The 10,190-nt window shown below is 53.6% G+C and overlaps 1 protein-coding gene across 1 annotated transcript; it reads left to right on the top strand.

The window, feature by feature from the left end:
• Positions 1 to 7,757: 7,757 nt before the first annotated feature.
• LOC109288360 (apoptosis-enhancing nuclease-like) lies at positions 7,758 to 10,184 on the top strand. The gene is made up of 4 exons (XM_019503851.1): positions 7,758 to 7,831; positions 8,125 to 8,917; positions 9,459 to 9,659; positions 9,878 to 10,184. Exons 2-4 carry the CDS (start codon positions 8,126 to 8,128, stop codon positions 10,079 to 10,081), a joined length of 1,197 nt encoding a protein of 398 aa, XP_019359396.1. The 5' UTR covers positions 7,758 to 7,831; position 8,125; the 3' UTR covers positions 10,082 to 10,184.
• Positions 10,185 to 10,190: the final 6 nt, after the last annotated feature.

A 10,190-nucleotide genomic window follows, 5' to 3' on the forward strand; every position in this document is an offset into this window, starting at 1 on the left:
GTACTGACACCCCCTTTCCCAGAGGGTTGGGTTGGGGCCTTCTCGCAAGCTGATGGAGATGCTGTGCCTTTGGCTTAGCAGGGAGCTGGTTTCACAGCCTTATATGCTGTTATCTTCTTGAGTGTCTATTTTCTTCAGCTTCTCCTTCACCAGATGAATAAGCCCATGCCATAGTCATAGGCTTGAGACAGCCCTGGCCTCCCATTGCTAGGGCAGTCAAAGGCTGTGACTTGTCGTGGCCTCCTCATTAGACACCACCTTTAAACCGGCTCATTAAATCTCACAGTTTCCTAGCTTGGAGGTTACTGGTCCCAAGCTTCATACAGGGGAATTCAGGCCCAGAGTGGGGTGGGATGTACCCAGTGCTACCCTGTGAATCAGCAGCAGAGCTGGCAATCGAAGCCGAGAAGTGCATCTCTAAGCCCCCGCTCTGACCAGCATCCTATGGCCCAGAGACAGAAATAGATCCAAGAAGACCAGACTGCAGGGCCTTCTCTGGCCCCCTTAGACATCATGATCTTCCAGAGATGGCACAGGCTATCAGCTGGACATTAGGCCTGTGAAATGTATCCCTGTCCAAAGTGGGCACAAAGGAGTCACCCACTGTCTGGGATATGCAAGGTGGGCATTCCCTTAGCTCCTCAGAGACGAACAGAGCACAGGTGAGGTGTGAATTGGGCATCATCCTCTCTACTGCAGACACTCGCCTGACCCCCGAGGGCAGTGCCATCCTCTCTACTGAGCTCTTCTGCCTGACCCCGTATGGAAGACTAGTGATTTTGTTGTTCTATGGCTCATCCCACGACAACAAGTCACAGTCTGCCTTATGGTGCATGGCTTTGCTCACCCACAGCTCGGTCACACATCGGTACCTGCTGCAAGCTTCTGACTCTCCGCATCAGCTCTCCACCATTTTTACTTCCCATCCTGCCACCGTATATAACCAGAGGAGGAAAGCACGTGAGGTCTGCAGTTCATGGAGACCCAGGGGCTGCTGGATGCCTCCTCTCTGCTTCTGATCACCTCAGTTGTTGCTTTTGTGAGTGTTTCATGGGAAAGCAACAAGAGGGCAGGTCTGAAACCCACATCGACATCTGGCATGGCATGCAGCACCCAGCCCCGTGCCCCTGCCCCGCCATTGCAGGGAATCTGCCCTGCCTTCCAGTGGTTGGATCAAGATTAGTGAGTGCTTGAACATGAGCATAAGCTGGAGGGGAAGAGCCAAGAGAGAAGGAGAGAGTGATAGAGATAGAAAGAGAAAGGAGATGGAGACCAGTCATGTGTCTGTGCGTTGTGGGGGGGGCTCTAGATGAGGACTGGCCCTGGGTCTCTGCAGTCCGGCTGTCTTCTGCATGATCCCTCTGAACTCACTTGCTCACCTGCTCTCCTCTGGACTGCTCTACCTTCCCCCCAACCCCACTCTCCTCCTCCTGCCTTTTGCTCACCCTCCGCTCTGCCCCCACCTCCTGCTCTATTTGCCCTCTTGCGATTGACTGGCTGGGGGCAAGGGACAGAGAGGAAGGGTTGAAGGAAGAAGCATCCGTCACACTTCCTCCCCGCAGCCCAACCTTGAGTAGGAAGGCTTCCCCAGAGCTCAAACCAGGAGCAGGTTTCCAGAGAGTTCAACCCCCCACCCCTCCCCGATGATTTCAAAGACCCCAGCCGGCCGGCAGCCAGCAAACAAACCAGATCTGCTTCCCTCTTCCCTCTAATGAGGCGCATGCACCATTCACTTACCACCTACTTTTGTCAAGGCAGTACTGGAGATTTTGCAGTTACCATAGTTATCGATGCCACAGCAACAAGGCACTCCACAGCAGCACCTTTTAAGAGCAACTCACACAGGCACGTGTACACCATTCACACACGTGTGCGCACACACACAGAGCTGTGCTCTAGGACTTCCATTCATGTTAGTGACACAGGAGGCTGTAGGGCATCTCACACCCAGTCACTGCAGATCTTTTATGTTAGCCCTAGCTAGGCAAAGTGCCCTAATCATTTGAATGGCTGTAGCAACCTAAATGACCAGGGCTGCATTGAAATACAGAGGGAAGGCAGACACGCTATGTGCCCTTGTGCTCTGCCCTCAGCAAACGCAGCAAGGTGGCACAAAGGGCTGGGTTGAGGCCTTCCGGCTAGCTGATGGAGATACTGTGCCTTTGGCTTAGCAGGGAGCTGGTTTCACAGCCCTATATGCTGTTTTCTTCTTAAGTGTCCATTTTCTTCAGCTTCTATTAGGCTCCTTCATCAGATGAATAAGCCCATGCCATAGTCATGGGCTTGGGACAGATCTGGCCTCCCATTGCTAGAGCAGTCAAAGGCTGTGCCCTTGTCATGGCCTCCTCATTAGGCACCACCTACCAAATGCTGTGCACAGTGACTGGTCCCATCTGGGAATGCCACTGTCCCTGGTCCAGAAGAGGCCATTTTGGACTGAACTCCTGCATAACAGCTTGTGGGCCCTCCCCTAGCCACTCTGCACCCACATGTAACTTCTGCTCCAGCTAAGAAACCTAGTCTTGATTGAAGGAGTGTAAGCCATGGAGAATTTACCACAGGCCGGTAAGTGGCAGGAAGCATTTATAGGAGCAATATAGGGGGACAAAAAGCCACACACACACTGCTCCCAGGAAAAGAGACAGATGGGTTAGTCTGCCAATAGCAAGATGATCATCAGGAAAGATATGCTGCCAGATCTCATGCATTGCAATGGTGCTACATGTGAAGGCAAAATAGATGCTTTCCCCAGTCTGAAACGGATGCTGATCCCAGTGAATGCAGCACCTTGGCATGTAGTTAGCATCTCACCATTAACACTCCCTGCTATTGCACACATTCCCTATGCAGAAGCCCAGTCCTGGGGAACTCACAGCCTCACATATACACAATATACCACCCTTTGCTAGAGCGGGATGGGTCTGCTCCTTTGTGCCTTTGGAAAGAAAAGAGGCAGGACTAAGGAGAGAGACTATGGGGTGAGCGAGGAAGGGGTTACAGAGATTAGTGACAACAGGGGAGAGCAAAGGAAGAGATTACACAACAGGGACTGTTCAGGAAGAGAAAAGTAGAAGGAGGGGAAAGACAAAGGAGAGGAAGAGACATTGCCTTTCAGAGAAATATGGAAAGAGAAGACTGAAAAGCAAGTCAGTCAGGATGGAAAGGGTAAGTGGGGGATGAAGCGAAGAAGAAAAGAAAGTAAAAGGAAAGGGTCAATGAGATCAGATGAGATTCACAGCATCCATGACAAGCCTGACTGGCTTTTTTTTTTTCTTTTCATCCAAATACTTTTTTCCCAACAAAACCAGGTTTTTACTGCAATGGACATTTTTCAAAGAAAATGCCAGAAGCCCACAGCTGGAACAGTCTGGCTGTGCAAGAAAAATCCCTCCCCTCAAACCTACGCCCTTCCAGGGGAGGGGGCGGAAGAGTCAGAAAAATTCTGCTAGCATTTCAGATGAAACCTTGCTTCATTCACGATTTTTTGTAGAAGTCAACATGACATTTTTCCAGCAGCCGTGTCGAATTCATGCTCCTCGTTTTGCTTGTGCTTCCCTGTCATCCTCTTTCGCTACCTTAAGTGGGGAGAGGTGGCTAGTTTGAGTCTTTGGCTCTACCTGATCCAGGCTCAGTAATGGAAGGGGGCCCAAAATTCACCAGATGGTGAACAAAACCCTCCCCATTACAGGGCCCTTGAGTCTGGCTGCGTCACACTAAGCCCTGGGCCCGACAGCAACTGCTCCTGTTTCCACCATCCTTTCTTTCTGAGAGTGCTTACCCAACCCACCTTCCCCCAGCTTGCTTTGCACATTGTTCTTTGCAGTCTCTGCTGTGGCCCTGCCGCCTGCCAGCCCACTGCCGAAGGACCCAGCAGGCGCCTGTCCCTATTAGAAATCTTATTTGCACTGGAGGAGAGTGCAAATTGTTATTTCACTCCTAGACCTGGATTGCAATGTGGGGAGGCACGGAGGATCTTGGCAGGAGCAGTACAGAGTCGAACCCAGACAGAAGTGGCCACTGTTAACGAGAGGTGGCCAGGGAGGGAGTGGAGGCCAAGAGGGCCCTGGGATAATGAATTAAAATACAGTAATTGTCTGAGGTGGCTAATGAAGGCGCTGCAGCCCTCAGACTGCTCCAGAGCAGCACTTGAGAGCCCCTCCAGCACTGAACAGGAGCCATGCAACAGGCTGCAACAGGATGCTGGGCTCCAGCCCTTTTGTCTGGATTCCTAAGGCAGTGCTAGACTGGGAGATGCGGTAGTTTGATAGATAAAATGGCCAGATACTGCAGTGCGGCTGGGAGGAAATAGATACTGCAGCAGATAAAGTCGGCGGCTCAGCGTGGGCTGGGCGGTGGCTGCAAGAACGTGGAGTGCCTGCTGGGGGTCTGCAGGTGAAGGGGTAACAGTGCTTCCCGGTCAGGGCTCCTCCGTTTTTTGCACAGAGCTGCACGGTCTCTCTAACACACACACCTGCTGCACGAGAAGCATGAAGACACTGATGCAAATGTACAGTGCGTTGCCAGGGCAAGTGCCATCTTTCTGCTTTGCGACTGGAAGGCAGGGAGCAAGAGAAGGGAGGAATACACAATGACAGCTCATTTCCAGCCCATCTGAAACAGAGCTACTAATTGAAGCCCCCTCCCCCAGCCCTCCTACCCCTGGTAGCCTAGCCCAGACCATGGTTCCTTCATCTCAGAGTGGGCCATGGAGTCCATCATGAATCCATACACTTGCTCCCAGCCTTTCAGGTGATGCTAAGGAGTTGTAGGCGCTGCAGGCCATGTGTGGGGCATAGGAGCAAAGTGTGTCTCACCACAGACCCAGAGGCCTGCGCTTGAGCTCTGCTCTTGCCAAAAGCAGCGGGTTGACCCAGTTGCATGACCTGAGTGAAACAGCAGACATGAGGCTAACCACATCACTCCATGTTATTGGCTCCTGGAACTAGTGCATCTTACCCATAGCAACCCAGTGCACCATCATGAGATGGGGCAGACCTCGAACCTTATTGTGACCTTGTAGGAGCTGAAAGTAGCAGCCTGTGGCTGAGACAGCTCCTTCCCTAAATTCCCCTTCATCTGGCAAACTTGTTGTCTCCTAAGTATCCCAGTGCAGGCCTCCAACACAAGTGAAGCAAACCTGTCTGCAGGCTGGGGATGCTATTCATTCACTAAGGCAGCTTTGGTGTTGGGCTTTGACTTAGCAAAAACAAGACGAGGGCAAAGCTCTGTACATCTGGAAGCACCTCATCCAAGGGCCTGTGGGCCATACACGTTCTCTGTTTCCTTGTCTCCACCATTACCTATCCGCAGGGGAAGGGATGTATGGCAGGCACAGTGCTGCCTGCCATACTTCTCACTACCCCAGTCCTGGGGTTCCCTTACTACAGACACCAACTTATGAGAGGTAGGGTGAGTGCTGGAGAAAGCCTGTCTAGCGCTGGCAGTGGTTGATCACCTGCAAACAGTGTATAAGCCTGGGACTAAAGCTAGGACTGGGATGGCCTATTTCAGTCCACAGTGGCAAGCACCAGACTCCCCCAGCCTCCTAGCTGGCAGCCAAGGGCTAATTAGATTAGCATGACCTATTTCCTGTGCTTTTTGGGTGATTTCATTACAGCCCATGTGATGCTTTCAGTTCTTCCCACTATGTCAGGTCAGTGGGGTAAATCCATCCTGGTCCAGGCTCAAACATCATAGAGTAAAAAACAAGTTTCCCCCAAAAGAAAATCAAAAAACCCCAGGTCCTTCATTCACCTCAGAGCTGTGTTTTCCTGGGGAAAGATATGGGAAAGTAGAGGAAGAAACAGGAGATCTGTAAAGGGCTCTCTCTTGGCCCAAAGAGCTCAGTGAATAAATACATAAAGGTACCAAATACAGAGGAATGGATTAAGGGTTGCAACCCCTGATGTGAAGTGGAACCGGTGCTTCTCTGAGTGTCTGTCCAGCCCAAGGGGTGCTAGCCCTTATGGACTGCTAACTGGAAAGGCCTTGCCCTGTCCCAAGTGTACACTGAGGCCTGTGCTCTGGAGCAGCCAAGTCTCTTGTCACAAAAGAAGGCTCCCATAAACTCCAGCCAAGCTGGGTATGAGATTCTGAGCAGGGCTCAGCTACCTGCCATTCTCCTTTGCACAGGTCTGAGAGACCGGGGTAGCACCCAGCATGCCAGCAGGTTTAAAGATAAGAGCCCCACACATATCCTAAACACGACCTCAGACCAGTGCAGCCCACCTAACAGAAACTAAAACCTGACTGTGTTTATTTTAGATGCTCCCTTCGACTCTCTCTGAAGGAGATGCTTCAAGAATTCAAACCCCAAGTAACGGGCATGGTCCTAAAAGGTGAAGACACCCACATCCATCATAGCCTTGCTAGTAGATGCCTGTCGAGCAGAAACTGTCTTAACAGCAGAACCCTGTTTGTCATGAGCAAAGCTTGTTTGGTCTGTGGGGGTGGATCTACTATGGTTTTACTATGCTCACGCAGCGTGCAGCTTTGCTGGGTTAGTTGCAACCTTGAAAGAAGCACTGTGTCAGGGTGACAATACCAGTCCTCCTCCACCAAGGAAGAGCCCTTAATGTAGCTGTAGCCACAGTTATTACCCTGGCACCCCCTTCCCTCCCTCCTCCCCCATTCATCCCCTCTTAGTTCGGTGCGATGCTCCTTGCCATTTGGCTTCGGTTGCTTGGGAAACACCTGAAGCAAAACGAGGGAAAGACACTGTTGCTTCAGAATAAAATCTCCCAGCCTATAAAGCCTGCAAACAGGCCGGGGATTCCACTGATGTAACAGGGTGCAAGTAGAAGTCTGTCGTGCAGAGCTGTTACACCACCACATATAGACACTGGCCGTTACAATCACACCTGGATTATACAAATCTCTCTTCCCAAGTGCTAACAGAGCTGTGCTCTGGGCATGTGCAGTGCCTTGCGCCATGGGGCTCTGGCCTGCCATGGAGGTTGCTGGGCACACCTGTGATACCCATGCCCCCCCCCCCTTTTTTTATTTTTTTTTAAAACATGAAAGAAAAATTTGTGTCCCAAGTCAAATCAGCCAAATCAGTTCCAAATCCAGGAGTCATTCAAGAACCGTATGCAGCCCTACTACCAGCAAGCATGCTCCACCTCCACCCCCGGCTTCAGATGCTCCCATATCCTCTGGCAGACATCCTACGTGCAGGCCTAAGGTTTGGGTGCCCAGGGTTTGGCTTGGGATTCGGCTGCCCCTGGGTTTCATTTGCCTTCAGCCCTATGACTATAGGAGCAAGCTAGGGAGGAGTCTCCCATTACCATAAAGTCAACCTATAGCCAAGATCTTCCCACTGGAAGTGAGAGTGGGAGACTAAAGATACATTACCTGGGTCCCTGCCAAGAAAGTGGCTTTCCCCTGCAACACTTAGTGCTCATTATGGTATCCCCCCCGCATACTCCCCAAAGCCAGACAGGCATCCTAGGAGCAAGCCCCTGCGCAGAGCAGACCAGCCCCTTCTGCTCGCTCTGCCCCTCGCTTCCCTCTGCCTGAGCCCCAAGACCCAGGCTCCCGCTGCCCAGAGGACCCCAGCGGCCCCTTCCCCGGGGTACCCGGAGGCCGCGACCCCGGCTACAAGCCCCAGGGCCGGGGCTGCCCGCCCACACGCCGCTCCCAGCACCCGCCCGGAATTCCCGGGAAAAAAACCCCACGCCCCGCCCTTTATGCAGATCAGCCCGCCCCAGGAGCCAATGGGGCGGCTCGGGGCGGGGCGGAGCGCGGGACTTGCCCGGGCATGTGGCAGCCATTGCCGCAGCTACTTCCGGGAAAGACACGTGGAGCCGGCGCGGCGCGGCGCGGGTCCGAGGTGGGTTCGTGCCAGGGCTCGGAGCAATGATCCCGTTCCCCGCGTGGGTGTTTTCATGAGCTCAGGGCAGATCCGGCTCCCGGGGCTGGGCGGGGGGTGCCCGTGGCAGTGCCACCTGTTTCGCCCCCACTTGCTGTGGGAGGCCCCCGGGCCATGTGACTGCTGGGGGTTAGGCTGGCCCCATGCCCATAGCATAGCAGATCCCCGGTCCCCCTGGGGGCTGGGCCGGCGGGTGACGTGTCTCCTGGTTGCCCAGGCACCGACTAACCTGTTGCCCTGGCTGGCTTTGGCAGGATGCCCGCTGGCAAGGGGCAAGCACCAAGTGTCCTGCGGCCAGTGAAGACCGGCAGGCTGGGGCAGAAGGAGTCGGAGGGCCGGCTCCTGGAGTACTACTATGCCAAGCGGGACCCGTGCTGTGCCCGGTCCAAAGCCCAGCCGTGCCTCCAAGCGGAGGCTGACAGTCAGGCCTTGCAGATTCAGACTAAGAAGAAGAGCCGGAAGCACCAGCGGTTTATGAAGCGCAGGGCTCTGCTGGAGCAGAGGGGGCTCCTGGGGCCCAAGCTGGGACAAAAGGTCCAGCCAGTTATACTCCAGCTGCCAGAAGCAGATATGGCACAGGAGCCACTCGCCAAGAAAACCGGCAGCTGTGGGCAGCCAGCATCCGTGGTGCATGAGCAGCCTGCAGGAGAAACCCATGCCAAGCTCACCAAGTGGAAGCAGGTGCGGTCACAGGCTGAGTCGGACAGTTCTGAGGGTCCAGCAGGGCAGCGCCTCCTCTCACCACCCCAGGACTTGGCATGCAGATTATCTTTGCCTGGGAGCTCCAAGTCAGGCAGAGTTTCCTTGTCCTGCTCACTCCAGAGACCTTGGAAATATGTAGCCATTGACTGCGAGATGGTGGGCACGGGTCCTGGTGGGAAGCTGAGCGAGCTGGCACGATGCACAGTGGTCAGCTACAACGGAGATGTTGTCTACGACAAATATATCCGGCCGGAGCTCCCCATTGTGGACTACAGGACTCGGTGGAGTGGGATCACCAAGCGGCACTTGCAGAACGCTACCCCATTCAAAGCTGCGCAGAGAGAGGTAAGCGTGGGGGTGGGGTGGGGTGGGGAGGGCAGGTCTCGCTTTGTTCCCTCTTAGGGCAGGTGGGGTGGAACTGCTCTTCCTTCAGCAGGACCCTGGGATGTTGCTGCTCTGACAATGGCAGGCAGGGAGGCTTTGCCACCTGTCCTCCTTCCAGGCTCACTCTGGAGCTCTTCAAAACCCAGCACAGTAGAGGCCTGATTGGTGTGGGACCTGTCAACCCCTGACCACCCAGTCCTGGCTCTAAGTCTGGTTTGCTGCATGTCAGCCTAAAGCAGGATGCTCTGCATGCCTAGGCTGCTTCTCCTCATGTACCATTATCTCTGCCTTCCGCTTCTCTCATACTATTTTTTAACCTGCCCTGGAGGGCGCCGCAAGACAGCTTCTCTGAGACATTTGTCCCTGCTTCACTGTAGGGTGTCTCTGGATAGTTGTTGGAGGACTTTTGGAATCGATTTCCTTAGGGAGCCTGACTAGGTAACCCAGTCAGTGCAGTGGACTTTGCCTTGCTGCCCAACTGACCCCCCTCTGACACTTCCAGGTCCTGCAGATCCTGAAAGGCAAGATCGTGGTGGGCCATGCCATACATAATGACTTCCAAGCCCTCAAATATTTTCACCCCAAAGAGCAGACTCGAGATACCAGTCGGATCCCTTTGCTGAACCAGAAGGCAGGATTCCCCTTGAAAGCCAGTGTCTCTCTCAAGAGTCTGGCGCAGCAGCTGCTTCATACAAAAATTCAGGTGAGTGGTTCTGCACCTCCCAGGGGTGTTGTAAGGGCAGTGCTTGGCTGATGTGGGCCAAGTACATGTAGAAGCTAGAGGTGCAGATGTGGGTGGAGGCCTGGTTGTATTTGAATCTGGTCCAACAAAACCTGCTGGATAAGTAGTATATGAGAGCTTAGCATGCAGGATCTTCGCTGACTATGTACTCTAACATGGCTCTTTTCCTTTGCTGTCAGGTTGGCCGGAGGGGGCACTCATCAGTGGAAGATGCTCAGACATCCATGGAGCTCTACAGACTGGTGGAGGAGGAGTGGGAGCAGAAACTTGCCAGCAGCCTTCCTCACAGTTTCCCTAGCAGCCCTACAGACAGTAATACAGACAGCAACCACTACCTGGACGACCAATACTGGCCCACGGACCTGAACATAGACTGCATTTGATGTTAGAGACCAGGCATTTCTCCTTAAGGTGCTTTGAGGTGTTCTCAGTCCTTCAGCTTTTAAGCTGAAACCAGTTGTTGGCTTCTATTTAACACGCCCCCCCCCCCCC

The sequence above is a fragment of the Gavialis gangeticus genome, unplaced genomic scaffold (assembly GCF_001723915.1).
Source record: "Gavialis gangeticus isolate Ggan-Ray unplaced genomic scaffold, GavGan_comp1, whole genome shotgun sequence".
In the NCBI taxonomy this organism is placed as follows: domain Eukaryota; kingdom Metazoa; phylum Chordata; order Crocodylia; family Gavialidae; genus Gavialis; species Gavialis gangeticus.

Excerpts from the sequence above, each read along its gene's own strand:
- LOC109288360 (XM_019503851.1), top strand. The coding sequence starts at position 8,126 with ATGCCCGCTGGCAAGGGGCAAGCACCAAGTGTCCTGCGGCCAGTGAAG. Across the intron at positions 8,918-9,458 it reads TCAAAGCTGCGCAGAGAGAG|GTCCTGCAGATCCTGAAAGG; the intron begins GTAAGCGTGGGG and ends TGACACTTCCAG. Across the intron at positions 9,660-9,877 it reads TGCTTCATACAAAAATTCAG|GTTGGCCGGAGGGGGCACTC; the intron begins GTGAGTGGTTCT and ends CTTTGCTGTCAG.